Raw genomic sequence first — 20,140 nt, forward strand, 5'->3', positions numbered from 1 at the left:
ACCTAGTCAAACTAACTATCGCGAGATTGCAGAACACATCCGTGTAGCACTCGGCATCCGGGCCGTGGGCATGATTGTTTGTATATAAAAAATCCAAGAAAATCTACATCATATCTACATCTCGTCAAAGCGGAGCGTTTTAAGAGAACAATATAAGCGATGACATCAAAGGCGGATTGTGATAAAAAGTGAGCCTTTGCCATCTCGTGAATTTAAAATATACATTGATATAAATGTCATAATAAAATAATTAATAATTACAACTTTTAATATGGATAATAACAGTATTCTGTTGCAGCTTCCTACCTTAAGAATATATATGTATATGTTTAAATATCTTACTAAATACATTAGCAAGATGATGAGATCAAACTTTTTTTATAAATATACAACAATACAGTTCAGAGCATTCCAAGCATTTCTGGTATCTGAGAAGCAAACTACCAGCGTGTCAGTGTGGCACTTTTGGTATCATCAAAATACGTGTGGTTTTCAACCACAGTTTTTGTAATTTGCAGGTCATTCTAAACACAATTTTTAACAAACAAAAAGATAAATCAGCTAGTCTCCAAAGTAAGACCACAAACAATGGAATGCAAATCACGTGACCAAATAATTGCGTTAGTAATTGGAAAGCACGTCCATTCCGAAACGTAATCATACATAAGCATCGCCAAAAAATTACTTTTTGTGTAAAAAGGATGCGCACTAGATGATACATAATAATACATGCTGGAATGACTATCTGGACCATTTTTATTTTAAGACGTGAACACATTTCGTGGGTTGGCCTAAAAAGCTATGCAATGTTTCGTAAGCTTACTCATCTGCGATTCGCCAGAACAGACTCAAACCAGTATTATAAAGTTTGTGACATTTGGTTACATAATCCAGAGGCGTGGTGAGAGACGCAGTCAAGCCAGGAGACTGCATGACACTAGAGACATCAGCAGATCATCCATAAAGCATCACAGCTGACAATAATACAACTCGACACGCCAACGATGACTCTCCGACTTCAAAAACCTGCCATTCTATCTACATTTATTACTCTATTTGGCTGCAAAGTCACACCCCGTTGTCCTCAAAACCTTAAAGTAGCTACAACTAGTGACTAAATAAATGTTGAGGTCGATGTAAGCTACCAGTTATCCGGTTAAGATCTTAAATTTTCTGAATCTAAGTGTATTACCACCGCATATATTAAAATTGGTTAAAATATTAATCTAGCAGAAATGTGCAGTGGAACATATTTGATATATGATTTAATTCTCAGTTCGCCTTGCTTTCGCAATGACGTTAAATAAGAACAAGAACAGTCGCTCAATATGAAAGGAATTGACTGGAGATAAATGTTTCTGTCGTGGTCAATTGTATGTCATTAAATTTAGCGTGTTGTATCTAAAACATATATGTATGTCAACAGTTGAAATTAATTAAAGTATATAACATATCATGAGCTTATTTTTTTAACGATATCTACAATTGTCTGTTTAATTACTTTACTGTCACTCTCATTACATTTAACACTAAAGTTTGCCATTTTAGCAAAGACCGCTTTTTGCACTGCTCTCCCTAACCTCAGCCATTAAATTAGTAGTCAATTGCAGAATCGCTTTGACAGTTTTTGACGTGACCTCATAACTTGGACTACAGTTTAATTACGTATTAGATTGGCCATCGGTTCGGTTGTAATACTTCAGCGATTAATTAGTTGGCGCAAAGCCCGTATTACACTATCCCCGCTGAGTTGAGACAAAGCTGAAGTAATTAATTTTCAAAGATTGATTTTGCTCTAAGGTAGATACTTATGCATCCATCTATTGTGTGATAACTTTTAAAGGTAGAATATACAATGAGTGTCACAATATACACGATATACAAAGTATGTTTTATAAATTATTAATTTTATTAAAAATATGATATATAGTACATCTATTTAGATTAATAATTTTATTTTTGCCATTCTCCCCAACGTCCGGTAAGCGTATTGGTATTATTTTATGAACACGCCCGTTATAGTCTTTTGTGTCTACAGGATGCCCGAAGTGAGCTCATGAACTTATCATTCATTCACAAGAGGATTATCCAGCGGATTAGTTCAGCTCATTAGTTTTTCGGGATCGACACGAAAAACCTTTTGTGTTGGTATCATTTTTCATATGGTGCATCAGACAGAAAGTAAAAGTCTATAAATGTATAGATGATAAAGCAACTATTTTTTAATTCCTTGTAATTTAATACTGTTTTTTTTTTAGCTTAAATATTATTGTTAATTTAATATTTTTTTTTATAAAATATTTTAATTGTGGGCTTAATTATAAATGTTCTTTGAGATATTCGAGTCTTTCTTTATCGTGGCCAGGTGGTGTGGTTTGAAAATGTTTTCCATATGTTTAGCGAAAGTTGGTGATTTTTCAACTGTCATCACTATTTTTAATTGGTTGATGGTGTATTTGAGGTTGAGTTATTTTTTACGTATTTTTCTATAGAAGCATACAGTGATTTGCCATTATAAGTAAACAGAGTATGTAGATCATTTTTCATTTTAATACATAATATATTTTCTATGAGCTGAAGTAGCTCATTATTAAAGAATTTTTAATAACTTATATGTACGACCTAGCTCGATTTTAATGAATCATCACGATATTCCTCCGTGAGATTAGGAACATCTTGGTAAACCTAATCTGTAATGATCGATCGGAATTTTAATTATATAATAATCACTAATTTCGATGTATCAGACATGTAAATAGATTTTTTTAAAACACTCGTCTTTCAGATCAATAATCAAAGACATACCACTCTTCTATCGTGCTGATTTTATTTAAATATGTACTATAAGTACATCAAACTAGTGTAATTTAAACATATTTAGAATTTTAACTTTATATTCGTTCAAGACTTTATACGAAAATATTAAAAATCCAATCCAAATAGATCGATCAAGAAATAATTCTTACAAAACAACAGAAAATTTAAAATATCGTAATGTGACATTTTAATTCACGATCCTTAATTTATAAGCAATGGCTTTAATACTACTTCATTGTGTAATATATTAATTGCTTTTATATTCATTAAAATTTAATTGTTAAAATTAAATCCTAACTAGAATTTGTAAGCTATGATATTAAGTTAACAATGTGGATTTTTGCTTTGAAAAAAAACTGTTATGCAATATTTTTTTACAATTTATCCTTTTTATCTAGCAAAGTAAAAATTACGGTATTTTATTATTATGTAATTAAATATATTATAACACATTACATTATTATAAATTTACATTTTTCCAGTATAATTATGGTAATAAATTGTAATAACATTAAAATTAAATTGTAAGCTTGTTTAATTACGGTGTAATTTTAAAATTTGAATAGTTTTAATTTAAATGGTAACTAAATTTTCTTTATAGTAAAATTAGCAACTAAGCAACACTACGATTAAAAAAGGACAGTTTTATAAATTGGTTCAAATCATATTTAATACAATTTTAACTATTTTCTCTAAATCTGAAGACATAACTTTACATTAAGATTTAATTTATTATATAATTTCTAAGACAAGGGATTAAATACATTGAATGATGTAATAAATTTAAACAGCCAAGTATTTTAAATCTGATATAGCTACATTAAAACAAATATTTTTACCTCTTGTCTACGCTGTGCTTATTCAACTCAGAAATAATATACATACATATTTATGTATTTGGTACGTCTTTCAAAATTACATGGAAACCTCTAAGCTCGTGAGGATATTAAATAAACATTCACAGCATTTAATACCTACGTTTCTCTGAAACATATTTTAACGTAAAAAAAACATAACTGAATTGTGCAGGAGCGGTGGGTATTTTACAGGTCACAAAATTTATAAATGGATATACGTATATTCACAAATATAATATACTATAAGAAACATCAAAAATATTAAGCATCTTGCGTTTCAAGAATACACAGAAAAATATAAAATATTTCTTGAAAAAAATATTACTTTCCTGGAATAATTCACATATAAAAATGAAAGTAATACTCTAAATTATCCAGCACTCTTGGTTCGGTTTATAAATAATTTTATAAAATATATATTTATTATCTATCTACTATCTTCTTTTTTTATCGTAGAAAAATTTTTAATTCTCGCCTTTGTATGATATTGTTTATTTTTAGACGTCAATTCTATGAAATATAAAAAAGTGGGTTCGACGGTAATAAATCGCAAAATGAAAAAGTTCAGAATGAGTTTTCCTTTGGTGCTGAAGATTAAAAGTGCGGTGGACTTCCAAATTAATTTTCAACTTATAACGGTACGTGTGCTTTAAAGTTTCATCGTATCATAGATGCTGTATATATTTATTATTTTTATGTTAATTAAACAACCTAATAAAGTACTTGATTGACATAATATTTACAATAAAACTAGACTAATTTTTTATCATTAAAATTTAATTAAAAATAACTCATATTCATCCTCAATCATTTTGACAATATTCATAAAAAAATACAATTATATTGATAGATATTGATAAATATTGTTAATAATAATTATTATATTGTTTTTTTGAAGCATATCTTTTTTATGAGAAATCTACAATATTTTAAATTAATTTTTAAAATAGAAATTTTTCAATTATAGTGATGTATACATTTTTAGTATAGGCCTTTCTTCTTCGTCACTTAAAAAAATAACTACATATATACGATAGCTAAAAAAAATATATTTTTTTATTGCTTTTAATTATATAATTATTAAATGTCTAAATACTTACAATTTTATATTTAATTGCTAGCAGATCATATTATCTGATTTCATAAAATACATTTTTTATATTATTATATTTTTGCTTTATAATATAATAATTTAATATAATTTTAATAAATAAAGGTATGTAATATATAAATCTTTTCATTAGACTTTTAATGAATTCACGTTTTATTTCACATAATATCACATCATAAAAGATTGACATAAAAACAAATCATTAGCGTTTCATCGTTAATCTCGTATAAAATATATTTTTATGGCATTTTTTGCACAATAAGACGCAACACAGTGTCATAAAACCGTAATCAGAGGATACAAAGCGTTAGAGAGTTTATAAAATAAAATATTTACAAAACAACGTCGTAATATATTTTATATATATGCGAGCAAAGGGTTAAATTTTGCGGCAAATTATTTTATTGTTTGTTTGTCAAAGTTTATTATGCTTACTCAATGTCGTAGCATGTATTTATTTTATTATTTTGCTAATAAATATCACAGTTTTATTATGTTATAACGCTTATGATAAATCTGTTTTTAATGTAGTTATTGAGATTGATTACAAATTATCATTGCCAGATAGCACTATGCAACATTAAAACTAATGAATTCTGCAGTTCGTTATTTCAGTTGCGGTTAAAACAACTTCGGGTTTCGCGAAATTGGTTTTATTCAATTTGCTAGAATTATTCAGAGTAGCTTAATGTAATTCTGAAGCAAGAGAGCTTGGTACATCGTACGACCTTGTCAGATCAATACAAATCCTGACCCCAGGCGCTATAAAAATATATTTTTTCGTTGGCTCAGAGACACATTTCACATTTGATATTATTCAGACACTTTCTTAATTTATTTGTAGTGTAAATTGAAAAATATTTATGCCACATCATCTTCAATTTATGAAAATAATGCAGGATTAAGCTAATTGAATACTACACAATACTGATCATTTAATAAAAAGTACTTAACTAATAAATAAGGCATTATAAATATATTTTTTTAAATCAGTAAAATCATTTTTAATACAATTTTTTTGCCACAAAAATTCAATAAATTTTTATACGTTGATTTAAAATATGACATATGTATTTTCTGTTATATATTGTTTATTTATTATAGTCGATTTTATCCACATAAAAATATTTAATTCAAGTAGCAAAAAGAGTTTATATAAAAAAGACGTTAACATAAAATGATAAAAATAAGGTTAATAATATGGAACAATGCTGTTTTACGAACCAGAAGAGCACAGTCAGCCCAAAATTAAACGTATAAAAGCAAATATATCATATACCTATTCATTATTTCACAAGTTGAAACGACTGCGAAAAAAGACTTGTCGCAAATACGTGTTAAAAGCGCAATAAATTAAATGGTTAAATGAGTCTTTACTACTTGACGATTGCTTCTCAAATGAACCATAAGTACTTTTACAAATATGCTACCCGGGATCAACATTGCTAATTCTCTAGCTGTTAAAAATACTACACTTATGTATAAGCGTTTTTTTAAGATAAGCAGGGGAAAATAAAAATATTTTTCCACCCTCAAATTGTCGCCATTAGCTCAACATCGAAAGTAGACAGAGCAAAATAATTTCTTCTATCTCAACCAACAAAAATACCACGTCAGACACTACCATCAGAAACTTTCATCAATAACTTCCACCGGATAGTTTATCCTAACTCGAATCGAGCGGAGCTACGCCAAACATTGACCGAGGAAGCAACCGCTTCTCACTACACAAAAACTAGTCCGAAATCCAGAGTTCAGCTCGATCTTTAAAGACGACTGGGTTCTACAAGCACATTACATATCTATGCGTATATATACAAAGTATACAAATTTCAAAATTGTTTCAAGTTTATTAATAATTTTTAATATCAACGCGTGACAAAGACTTTTAGGGTTTAAAACTTACCATCTGAACTGCAATTAGTTCATAAATTGAAGACAAAATATATATAACAAAGACTCAACTGTTAATGTTGTTTGATTACACAAATTGGGCAGGGAACAAATCATTCAACGACTCATAATGAGGGAAGAAGCTCATTTCCACCTGAACGATCACCAGCGAGTATTCCACTCGTTTAAATATACGGTCTGGTGCACAGTTGCTTCCCAAAGGATCGAAATTATGACATTTTATTCTTTTTAGACCTAAATGGATATTTGAAAAAAAAAAGAATTGCTCGTAAAAACTTTTTACGAGCAATTCTTGTTGACACTACACTCAGTGCTTGACCCACCATTATATTTTTAATGAATATATTTGGAGAAAGTCAGCATTTTTCTGGTCTTAATGTTTACCAGATTTAACAGTCTTTTATTATTATATTTGAAGCTTTAGAGAGAGGGTGAATGTTAAGGAAACATAAAACCATTGAACAGCTGAAAGGGCTGAATGATCATATACCTAGATACGGGATGCGTAATATAAAAAGCACTTAAAGTATCTTAACTTTGTGCTTTTGAAAGCTACACGTAGTTCAAAATTTATTAATATGTATAAAAATAATATTTTAAAAGTTAAAATTATTTGTGAATTTTTTTATCTTTGTCACTGTGTATATTAAATACATATCTTATATGCTTATAAATTCCAAGAAAAAGCTTATAGAATTATAACCTCTCAAATTTAAGAGCTTCATATTTTTATTTTTAGTATTTTTTATATATTTTTATTACATATAATTATAAACTACACACGCACCTCTATAGTTTTTACTTATTAATTTTCTTTATTTATCCTCAAAATTATTTACACAGTAGATTTTCGCGCCAATATCTAAACAACCGGTACGTGCCGGGACGCTCCGGTACGACCCTACCCCGAGCACCGACCCCGCAGGACTGACGTCCCTCCCGGCCGGGACTCGTCAAAGGGTAACTAATGCGAAATAATACACTGTTAAGAGCCCAGCTCCCAGCCAGGGGCGGTCAACCGGGGGGTGGCAAATTGGAATTTAATTTGTGCGGGGAGGCTCGATAACACCGCGAGGTCGTTTAATGGGCTCGCTACCGATATAGACGCTCTTTTTTATAAATTGTTTTTATCAATTTGATACATAAATATACAAACATACAAACATTGGTTTAAATAAAATAAAAGTTAATATTAATTAAACGCGTATTGAAAGACCAATGGTCACATAAATTCACCCTCACGTATGAGGGTCATAATAGAACATGAACTTTATTTATGATATATTATTTATAAGTTAAGAAGTTCATATTTTTAGATTTGTTAGTTATATTGACAGAAGTTTTTCATAGATTACTACTAGACTTCTAAATATTCAAATATTTAAATACCGAATATATTTACTCATTTTTGAACTATTTGTTATTCGAGTATTAGTGCAAATATTCGTATAATATTTAATCATATTTGTAATGATATATTTAAAAAAAAATGTTTTCTAAAATCTAGGTGAATATTGTAGCAACTCTATAAACATAGTTTAAAATCGAAGATAAACCTTTTTTGTACCGCCGCATTGTATGTTATAACTAATAATGTATATTATAACTAATATACTGCTGATTAGTTACATTTATAATAATTTTGATTTTATTTTAAAATTTGTCCAGTGATTAATATCCAAGCGCTTTTTTTGACTGGTGTTCTTATAGATTTCGTTTAGCTTGTTTGTATGTATCATAACTCAGTGGACTATTTTCTCCGTTGTATTATATATTGAGGATATGTTTTTATCAGCTTTCTTTCTTAGAATATTTTCTCCAAATGATTTGTATAAAGTTCCTCCTTTTCTTGTTTTGTTCTTACGCATTTAATGTCTTATTTCCAAAGTACTGATCTTGTTTTATACAGTGCATGTTTAGTGCTCCTCCAAAAGGAGTATTTTATAGATTAATATGCAGTTACTCATTGCAAAAAATATATGATTCTGTTTTGGAATCTTTTAATTCTTAAACTGATTTAACCCTTTGAGAGGTATCACCGTACATGTTTTAAGGTACCCCAGACTGTAATATATTTACATACATAACTGTAGAAATAATAAATAAAGAACATTATATTTATATAATATTTTTTTATAAATTTAAGAGTACGTAAATGAACATAACAAAAAATATATTATATTAATTTTATAAAAAAATATATTGAGGACCTTTAAATTGATATAAAAAAATTCACAAAAGCCAACAAATTATAAAAAATATGTAAAATAAATTACTAAAACACACTAATACAAAAAAATAGTAAAATCAATCAAAGAAATTAAACGTTGAGAAGAATTAATTTCTTTCTATAAATGCAATATAAATAATAATAAATAAATAACAACACAAATAATTATTGAAAAATACGTCAAATTAACTCACTCCCAGGTGTATACTAACAAATTAATTGTGTATAAATTAACTCAATAATCAAATGGTTAAGGCAATTACACAATATGAACGTGTTTTGCATGAAATTTATTTTTAGCTTTTAAAAATTAAATCTTTTATCTTATCATTTACATCAATTCTATTATAATTAAGCTAGCCATAAATTCAACTTCATTATCAAGCTGAGAGTTTGTTTTTAGATATTTTTTAGTGTTTTATTTAATTATGTTGCTCTAATTGTTTTTTAAAGTCTTCTCAGTCTTATGTGCGATAAAATGACCTTATCAGTGGATAAGACACAACAATTTTATTTTCAGTTGATGAGACACAACATTTATTTTTCTATTATTGATTTATAACCTGTTTATATATGTTTAACTAATTACTTTTTTAGATTACGATATTGGCATGTTAAGAAAACATCCCCTTGGATACCTCTCCATATTTATTTATTCTGGTGTTGTCAGATCTACAGTCAAGTACAATAGTTCGGTTGCCTTTTTAATTGGATGGGTTTTTACTCTGTCTCTATACGATTGTGTCGAAGGATCGCAGCTATGGTGGGAATACCTCAAATAAGTAAGCTACAAAGTTGTCGGTCTTTTCCTTATTCATTTATTGTTTTCGATTTTGATTGGCGGCATTTTTTGGTATTGGATTTGTTTTGCTTCTTCGTTGTTTAGCTTTGAAAAGAATTATTTTTTCTAATAGTGTTTTGTCACTTAGTAATCTTAATTGTTGCCACTTATTGCGTAACTTACGCTTTTCTGCTAATGTTTGTGTTAATACTGTGGGATGACTTTTTCTTTTTTCATTTGTATTTTAGATTGGTTGTGGCTTTCCAAACTGCTGTATACATTTCCTATTGTGTTCGACTGCCTATTCTACTTTTTCAATGCTTTTAAATGGGATGTTTAATTCGATAACTTGGTCAATGTTTTCTCTGAACAAATTCTAATCAATTTTATGATTATATGAAGTCGGAGATTGTTTGTGGATTAAATTTTCAATTTATTTTCCAGTTTGCTAAACAAGGATGTACAGTTTTATTTTTTAAGATTGTGCTTTGGAATACAACATACAGCAAAAAGCGTTAATGATGAGTAACAATCTTAAATTTTAACGTTAGTTAGTTGGAGGTATTCAACGAAATTTGCCTGGCATATTAAAACTGGGTTTTTAAAATAATTATCTTTTTTATGTTAGTTTAATATCACTTTTACCAACTGATTCTTCACTAGCTATAAATTATTTTCCAAGAACTTGAATAAATATGAGGTGTGATCAAAAAATACGGTGAATAATTTTATTAAGAACAAAGTAATAATCTTCGATCAAATTTGAATTAATCTTCTTCAAAGTACTCTCCTTGGCTAGCAATGCACTTATCTCAACGTTAATTCCATGATTCAAAGCATTTCTAGAAGGCTTCTTTCGGAAGGGTCTTCAGTTGCTTCGTCGTGGCCGTCAATGTCTGGAATGGTGTGACAAAACGTTTTCCTTTTAACACAGTTTTTATTTTTGGGAAGAGCCAGAAGTCGCATGGTGCTAAATCCAGAGAGTACGGCGGATATAGACAGACAGGAACCTTTTTTTCGGCCAAAAAATCGCAGTTCAGAAGCGAGGTGTGGCACTGCACGTTGTCGTGATGAAGGAGAAAGCCATTGGTCCATTTTTCTGGTCTATTTCTCCGTACATCGTTTCGCAAACTTTGCAGTACGTTCATGTAAAATTCTGAGTTCACATTGGTTTCCCTTGGAACGAACTATGCCCTCACTATCGAAAAAACAATTAGCATGAAGTTGAGGCTCAACTTTGACTGACGTGCTTTCTTAGGGCGAGGAGAGCCACTCGTTTTCCATTGGGAACCCTGTATTGTCGTCTCAGGGTCATAGTCATACACCCAACTTTCATCTCCAGTTATAATTTTGACCATGAAGTCCGGAACTGCATCTAGAAGATTCTTGAATTCCGTGCAAACTGACACACGAATTTCTTTCTGTTCGTCAGTCAAAAGGCTGGGAACAAATTTCGCACTCACTCGTCTCATTTGTAAATTATCGGTTAAAATGCTTTGCTCGGACCCGTACGAGATGTTCAGTTCTTCGGTAAGCTAATAATAGTCAATCGCCTATTTGAACGAACCATTTTTGAACCTTTTTGTTTCTAAGGTCGAAGGACATCCCGACCATTGCTCGTCTTCAACCCACTCATTTCTGCTTTTAAATCGCTCAAACCTCTTGTAAACCGTCTTCAGAGTCATCACATTATCGCCATATACTGATTTTAACATTTCATTAGCGTCTTTGACACTTCTTTCAACTTAAAACAAAACTTAATGTTAATGAGTTGTTCGAAATTCATGATGCGCGACAGACACTGTAAATACAACCTCACTCTTTCAGCTCTGGAAGCCGGCTTATAAATCCCAAATTATTCAAACTTGACACTGACTATCTCAATGGATCAGGCTATTGGACTTATTACTTCAAATGGATGTAGCGTCAGCAGTTGCTGCTATAAAAATTCATTTACCGTATTTTTTTATCCCACCTCGTACATAGTAGCCATCGTTTGTGAATTAGACCTATGTGGACAATATAATTCACAAATGACACATTGATATTTGCTATTTTGTAAACTTATCTCTAATTTTGCTTTTTCATAATGTAATCTTTAAATATAATAGCAGATTCACCATGTATTTAATTGTCAGAGTATTGTTACTTATTAAATTGAGTTTCAAATTTCAATTTTTTGCTCATTATAAAATAATCCATTTTGTGACACCCATTATCCTTTCTTGATTCAAGTTATAAATTGGTTTTCTTGATTCTATTTAAAATCGCTTTATTGTGTTTTTGGTGATACTCAGGATATTTTGTTGCAATTACTAATTTTTGCGCATATTTTTAAGCAAGCTTCTATGAGGAATTCCAGCTCGTTATTTAAATAAACAACTTCTACCTCAAACGAATGTGAGTATTAATTGTAGCAGATAGTCGGTGATCTTATATTTGTATAATTTTCATCATATCTAAGGCTTTATATACATCTAGAATTAAAAGACGCTAATCTTGTTCATGCATTAATGAAAACGTAATCAAACAATTAATTTGATCTGTAATCGAGTGGATTTTTCAAAATCGAAATAGTCGTTAATATTTTATGGAATGAAGGAAATAAACTTATTTCTTTATCAGGTTTTTTAATTAGATAGATTTTTTTGAACAATTAAAATGGTTGAATATATGAATATATATAGAGGTACATGTATTTAATTATAGAAATATAGAAATTACGATACAATAGCATACAATCGACTGAAGAAAAACTGAGCAGATTTTATGATGGAATAAGAAACATCCATTGTTTTAATATTTAATATTTATAATGTATATATGTTTATTTATAAGATAATATCAACAATATATTGATGCATAAATTATATTCGAATGTCGTTTAGTAAAATAATATATTAAGCATAAAAATATATCTATAATTATATGAAAGTTGTAATAAAAATAAAAGCGTGCTATTTAAAGTAATATTAATTTATTTCATGCATTTTTTTATATACATAATGGATCATATTTTTATATAATATTGATCTTGACCTAATTTTTAAATATTATTTTCCTTACAATGATCCCTTTTGTATACTAAATATATTTTTTAATAAAAACTTACTGTAAATCCTATTCCTACTGTTGCTGAAAAGTTTCCTGATTGAAATTTTCCAGTTTCAAATTGAACTAATAAAGATGTCTTTCCTACGCCGCTATCACCCAGTAGTATTGTCTAAAAATATAAATAAACATATAATTAATTATCAACGCAAAAAAATTGTATACCAATGCTTATACTAAATATTAAATTAAAGCACGTAGGTTTTTACCGTGCTTTTCTCAAATCATGAAATTTCTGTTTTTAACACACGTGGCAAAATAGTTAAAATAATAATAATGTTTCAGATATCAAAAAACAAAACAGGAACCAGTATTAAAACTTTGTTTTGTGGCAAAAATTCAAGTTTAATAAGTGATTGTAGTTTGTGTTCTATTTTTCACGATTTATTTGTTATTAGTGGCATGTACAGATCTTACCTTTTATCATACTTACATTGCTGTTTATAATTGTAGTTGCATATCATACCAAAATTAATAGATGCGTAGGTTGTTAAAAAAATTAAGAATTTATTTTATACCTTATGAATTGGCAAGTCTTCCTCCGGTTTCTTAGTTTTGTAGTGATTGAGTAAATCAGGAGGTGGTTCGTAGTCCCTGTATCCTGTGCTTATTGTCGGTGGACGAACTTCGTCCTCAAAGACGTCGTCGCTCATACTGTCGTCTGTCATTCTGAAATTAGAAAATATTATGGTGTTAATTTTTTATTTATATTCCGTGCGAGCGAGCGACATTGCTACAGCCCAGCGGTCGAGAGCCGGTCTCACGAGGAGTAAAGGGGTGTGAATTATATTTTTCTTAAACTCTATGTACGTGTTTAAATATAAGTAATGGAACATATCAATGCTTTCAACATATGCTTTTGGTTGTTATAACATTTAAAATCTTGATAGTTTTACTCATTGCCATATTGTAATTTACTTGAACGATATACATACTTTAATTATTTAAAACTAAAATTACAACTCTTCTTGATTAATGAACCTTAATTATTAAATACATTATTTATTATATTATTATTAACTGACTGATAATATAAGTTTTATTACAAATATTTCTGTTATTTCAATTTTGTCACGACTTTCCCATTCTAGCAAGAAAAAAGAGACTTTTATACCTAGCCGAGAATAGTGTGGCATATTAGTTTTAATTAAATTGTAATATTATTTTTATTTTTTTAATACATTATCTATTAAGGCTACATTTATTTATGGTGAATAAAAATTCGTTAATATTTTGACAGTCAATCTTAACAATGAGTTTATTATTATCAGTACGATAGACGAGTAGTTCGAATCCCTTATGCTTTTCAATTTATATCGTGTCTGGAAGATCAGAAGAAGTGATTTATATATTAATATATTTCCGGTCAATTATCACATATTAGGTTCATCTAGATTTTTTTTAATCTCATAGAGGAATATCGTGATGATTAATTAAAATCAACTGTACATATTTGATATTGAAAATTCTCTAAGAATATGCTACTTCAGCTCTTAAAATTTTTATTAGCTTTTTATATTATCCTTTTATGTTATGTTTTATTTATCTTTCATTCTTGCTTTTAATGGTAACAAAGAGAATAATAAATCTTTAACAATTATTTTCTCTAATCAAACCTAATAACGGAAAATGGGTCAGAGACGATAGAGAAAAAGCTTAAGCTTTCGGCAATCACTTACTTAATACATTTTAATCGTTTCAAAAGGAAGACACTTATATCTGAATAGTGACAATAATACTTATAATTTTCTAATGCACCTCTTTAGAAAGAGTTTAAAAATTCCCAATAAAAAAAGTTAACTGAATTATATAAAAACATGTAAATTAACTTTATTTTAATTTACATATTTTTTAATTTTTTAATTAAAAATTTAACATAATCTAATTAAAAATAAGTGTATCTACGTCATATGGTTTTAAGTGAAATTTTGCATGGAGAAAAATTCATGCATGTCACGCTTGTAATTAAGCGTGTATGACGTTGTCAGGAATTCTGTAATACGACTAAACCTGATTTGCATGTAAATAAAGTAGAGCTCTGATAATAGTGAAACATAAAAAAAGTCCTGCTGATGTTCCGAATATTTTAATTTTAGGTGTTATAAATATAAAATAATTATTCTGAAATAAACTAAATAAACGCGAGAAACCATCTACAATCATAGGTGTATGTTATATAAAGGTTTTATAATTAACTGATTTTTTACTGTAAGCTGTAAATTACACATATGCCTGAAAAGTTTTACTTATCACTAAATATATTATGGTTTCTGATTTAAAAAAATAAATAATTAGCTTTAATAATTAGTAAATAACGTTTTTGGAGCACATAAATTAATAAACTAAATAAATACTGAAAATATCTACAAAAATAAGTATTTTTCTATGGAAGGGTATGTGATATTATCAGATTTTTATTATTATTATTATTATCAGAAATTTTATTTAGAAAACTAATTTCTTTTTAAATTCATTCGATCGATTTAAAACAAGATAGTGAATCAGACTGGCTATTAAATTTAACTTTATTATAGTATGTTTTTTAGAAAAAAATTATATAAAACTTAATGAGAAATATCTCTTAGAAATATTTGTACACATCCCTCGTATATTAAGAAGTTAAAACTTGAAAGTTTCAAGTTTTAGATACTGATATAAACTTTATATGTATATACAAAGTAATGTAAAATAAGCTTATCTGCTGTGAGATTAATGCGAAATAATGAATTCGTTTTACACCTACTTTTAAACAGGGGTTTCCCGGACGAATTTAGTAACATTGAAGCTATTTTTAGATATAAGGAAGGCAATGTTGATGTGTATTTATATTCTAAATGTAAAATAAAGTACGTATTTGTTAACTCCGCCTACATAAAATAAAGAGGGTGAAAGGCATTTACACCTACGCGCTGAAACGCAATGTTGAATACGTATATGTATTCCACATTGCGAATACGTATTCTACATAAAAATGACTAAAAATACTTTTTATCTTATTGAATTTTAAATAAATGTCGCGAAAACATGTTCACGTCGAGTGTAATTTGTAAATATATTATTATATATAGGTACGTAATACACAAGTAAAAATATATTATATATAAATATAATAAAATATTAACGTAAACTCAAATATTTTGGTGTATTTTATACAAAATAATAAATAAAAAATTAGCACAATGATTCGTATGCTATGCAAATAATATTATTTAAATAACATTAATAATATAAATAAAATTATATTATTGTTTCTAAGCTAAGTTCAATATATTTACCAACTATTATTTCTTTATTGTTTATAGATGTCTAAATTCTAAGAATATATTACCAGTCTCGTACGGCAATGACTCTGATACTCTCGTCTAATGCACATGTTACAGTGTATTTATACAGTGTCTAATATTTATTTTTACCAGTTCCTGGCCAAAGCCATTTACCTGGGTATCTATTAATTGGTTCTCACTTTTATTTATTTATTTTTAGGACAAAAAAAAAAAAAAAAAAAAGTAAAAAAAAAAAAAAAAGTTGTTTCTTATTACGTTAGCTAGCACTTTTTTTTACAAATATTCATGTTACCTTATTAAGGTTTTTAACTAATGGGTTAGAATGATTTTTGTTTCTGTCATGGTAATTTACTTTAAGTTTATCGAAATAAGTGTATTTATATTTTCACTGGTATACATATAATTTCACTAATGAAGCTAGCTGAAATTTATCAAAAAATTGTGTAAGTCAAACTGTATTTGTACACTAATGTACGCGTATCTACATATGGTCAGAGATTTACAGAAATATTGCGCCACATTGCTCGATTTTATTTGGTCTAGTTGGGTTTGATTACTTCGTTTAGGTTAGGTTTGTGATTGAAAATTAATTGAACGCTTTGCAACATAGAAATATCAGTATATAATTTCACTGGCGCCTATCATTTAAGTTATATTTTTTCTAGTCGAAATATATATCAACCGGTGAAAATGTATTCAGATATGATTTCATTGAAATGCCAGTGAAAGTATAATACATTTACTGTAACATAAGGCTGAAATATTTTTTCCTTTACTCTTCTTCCAGAATGATGACATGGAGCGACTGAATCGTGACACGTAAGTGGTCAATTTATTATGAAAGGAAAATTTTGTAGACAAATCCGGCCGAGCTGTTTTAATAAGCGTTGATAAAATCAACGAGAGTGACAATATTTATTATTATTCCCATATATTACTGCCACTTTATTTAAGCATATTAAAAACTAGTTTCATCTCAATTAACTCATTAATAGTAGTGGATTCAGAACATTGATGTCGATGATGAAGGAATCGTATACTAAAAACTGATGCCACTAAAACAAACTATCAAATCCTGTAAGTACTACTCACAATTGACTCCACTGATGGCTAGAATGTTAAAGTGCATTTACCATATAATCTGGACCATAGACCTTAAAAATATCATTTTTAGAATAATGGTCAGGGAGTCGGAGTAAATTATTCCAAAAAGTGACAAAGTTAATAAATGTTTGTACGATTTTATATAAATTGAGACGCGGTATTATTTTTACAATATTTTTTTGCCGACAAAATAAAGCTCTTATTAAATTTGAAAACAAAAATTAAAGATGGCAAGAGCTGCAAAAGCTTGTAAAACTGTTCGCGAAGAAGCGATAAAAAATCTACTGCCTTTGCTACAACTTTTACACTAATGCTCATAAACATAATGTACATTAATCGACTGAATTCTAAATATATGATATTAGTATTCAACATGCTTTGACATTCTAAATTTTTCTGTTCTTTTTTTCATTCAGAAAAAAATAGATTTTAATTCCTACCAAAACCACTTTTCACATAAATTCTTTGAAAGAAATCCTTCAGTTCTCAGAAAGAAAATAAAAAATAATTAATCATAATGACACATTATAATTAATTGTGTGTTTTGCTGAACTTACAAATAAATAATTTAAAAAACACAGCTAATATATAATTGTTTTATGTACAAGATACACCCAGCTTTGTATGTTATTGAGTGAAATGCTAAATATTTTATTAATGGTTTCAAACTAGGCTAAATATATTAACCAATTATTTTAGTATTATTTTAAGTTCATAGATGTCTATTAAAATACAAAAATATGTATTTTTCGAATATTTACAATATAACAATAAATGATAATAAATTTTTATTATAATTATAAATTAGTTATTAAATAATATTATTTATACTTAATAATATTTTAAGTAAATTAAAATAATATGAATAACTTTTTAAAAATATAAAAGATATTTAGATACCAAACTAGATTTAAACAGTAATTTTTATTTAATTATTTATTAAATTTTAGAATTTTTTTAAATGGAAGTTTGAATGCCATCTGGGTGCAGATATGAAAATTTCCGTGAAAATGTCGCGAGCTTTTCCCGTTAGATGATGTGAGCGCTCTGTTCGTCAAAGAGCTTTTCCGATTTTCCAACACATTTTAATTTAAAATGAATATTTTTATCATACTAATATTTTTTTATAATATGCATTAATAAAATTATTTAAATATTAATAAAAATCATACACGAAATATTAAATTAATAGTTAAATTTTATTTTAATAATCAATATGTTTACTACATATCTACATATTGTACATCATAAATAAAAAAATCATATACCTTATTTTTATTGGTATTCAGTTTTATTTTTAATACAATTACCCACAATCATAAACAAATTGCGTTGGTAAGGAACTGTCAAATAACAAAAATGGCGCTGCCATATGTTGCGCCATTCCACATGGTTTATTATTTATTTTTTATATGTATAAAATATAAAATAAATCGTACATACCTTAGAGATGATGTAAATCTTCTCCTTATTGTATATATTTTGGTATTAATATTGGTGTATAAATATTATAAGTATATTAATAATTTAGAATAAGTCACATTTTCTAAACACTTTATTGTACTGTTATATTAATTTTATTGTAAATTATTATCACTTTTATTCAACTGCTCTCGATGACGCGAGATGAACCGGATGCTGTATCGACGCCCAGCGTACGGTTCATAAGGGCGCCGTCACGCGTCAAGCGGGAGCGATCGTTAGCGTATGTTTATAAACAATGGTTTTACGTTAAGAGTGGGGGGAGAGATTAATCGACCAGATGCAAAATGAGACGGCTATGGGAATGACAGTTGGCGCCCTGGGCGGCACGGCCCGCGGCCGGTCCTGTACTGACAGTCTGAGTTTTGTCTGTATAAGTGTGTGCGGATGTATGTGTCGGGTTGCGTGTGAGCCATCGATCGCCTGTGACGTCACGAGAGGGAAGAATTCGGTAAGGTGTCGTGCTGAAATCGGTCCTAGGTGAAGTTATTTTACTGTAACCTCTCATTTTTGGAAGGTATCGATAAAAAGCTAATATAATACAATTTGCCGATATAAAACTGAATGACCAATTGTAAAGCTTTATATTACTTTGATTTTTATTGAAATAATAAGTATACAATAATAATTTTCTGCTATTATTTCGGTGTAATATAGATTTTTCACTGAAAAATAAAAAATCCAGTAGCTGCTAAAAAAATTACAAAATAGGCTCTTTAATGACTATTTTCGTGAGATTACCATTGTCGTGGTGTATACCGTTTATAGAAGAAATAATTTTTAAAAACTTGTTAAAACAGATTTTAGAATTTTTACAAAAAAAATAGTAATAAAATAATTATCACCGATTATTTAATATTTACATAATTATAAATATATACCAAAATAAATGCAACACTAAATAAATTACTATTTTCATGTTAACCTATTAAATTTATTATAAAAGGATGCGAATCTCGCTACTCATCAAACATTATTTCCTGATCTTCGTAAATGGGTAACAAATTGCGCATTAAGAACTATAGCAAATTTCAGTGTTTTTAGTTCCTGCTAAAGTATTTTAAATAATTATCCATAGCTGACATTGATACGCGAATAAAAGTCGTATATACTATTTTTTTAAAAGCCTTCAAAAAATTTTGGCATGGGTTATTAGTAAAAAATTGACGAAAGAATATTTCTTAGGTATTTAAGTAATCGTAGATAGTATACGTAACGAAAGCATATTTTACCTTTTTGAGTGTTCCTTAATGGTTTTATTTGGGTGTCATTTCAAAATTTCAAATTGATTAGATGCATTCAACCTGTTGCGGATTTTTTTACTCTACATAGTGTTTTAGATTCTCAATGGAAATGGGCTTCCGTCAGAATATTCCATATTATGTAATTTTCCTGGTATCATTCACAATCAGAATATTTCTACAATCTTGATAAATATGTTCTGTCTAT

The 20,140-nt window shown here is 28.3% G+C and overlaps 2 protein-coding genes across 3 annotated transcripts in view; both read right to left on the reverse strand.

Moving 5' to 3' along the window:
* The window catches only part of LOC148233100 (ras-related protein Rab-37-like), a 33,732-nt gene extending 26,104 nt beyond the window's left edge, over window positions 1-7,628 (reverse strand). The window contains exon 1 of the mRNA XM_088190103.1: window positions 7,487-7,628. The gene's annotated coding sequence lies outside the window, so the exon portion shown is untranslated. The remainder of the gene's footprint in view (window positions 1-7,486) is intronic.
* A 5,042-nt stretch (window positions 7,629-12,670) lies between these two features.
* On the reverse strand, window positions 12,671-19,043 carry LOC148233101 (ras-related protein Rab-26-like). Of its 2 annotated transcripts, none has more exons than XM_088190105.1 (4): window positions 18,807-19,043; window positions 18,653-18,676; window positions 13,340-13,490; window positions 12,671-12,933 (listed from the first exon to the last, which is right to left on the reverse strand). In XM_088190105.1, the coding sequence occupies exons 3-4, from the start codon at window positions 13,487-13,489 to the stop codon at window positions 12,808-12,810; spliced, it is 276 nt and encodes a 91-aa protein (XP_088046231.1). In that variant the 5' UTR covers window position 13,490; window positions 18,653-18,676; window positions 18,807-19,043; the 3' UTR covers window positions 12,671-12,807. The 2 variants fall into 2 exon arrangements, with proteins under 2 accessions (XP_088046231.1, XP_088046230.1); XM_088190104.1 differs by having other exon boundaries at window positions 18,751-18,888.
* Between the last annotated feature and the right edge of the window lie 1,097 nt (window positions 19,044-20,140).

Source organism: Plectrocnemia conspersa, unplaced genomic scaffold, assembly GCF_051122295.1.
Source record: "Plectrocnemia conspersa isolate PC_06_02 unplaced genomic scaffold, ASM5112229v1 ptg000008l, whole genome shotgun sequence".
Taxonomy (NCBI): Eukaryota; Metazoa; Arthropoda; class Insecta; order Trichoptera; family Polycentropodidae; genus Plectrocnemia; species Plectrocnemia conspersa.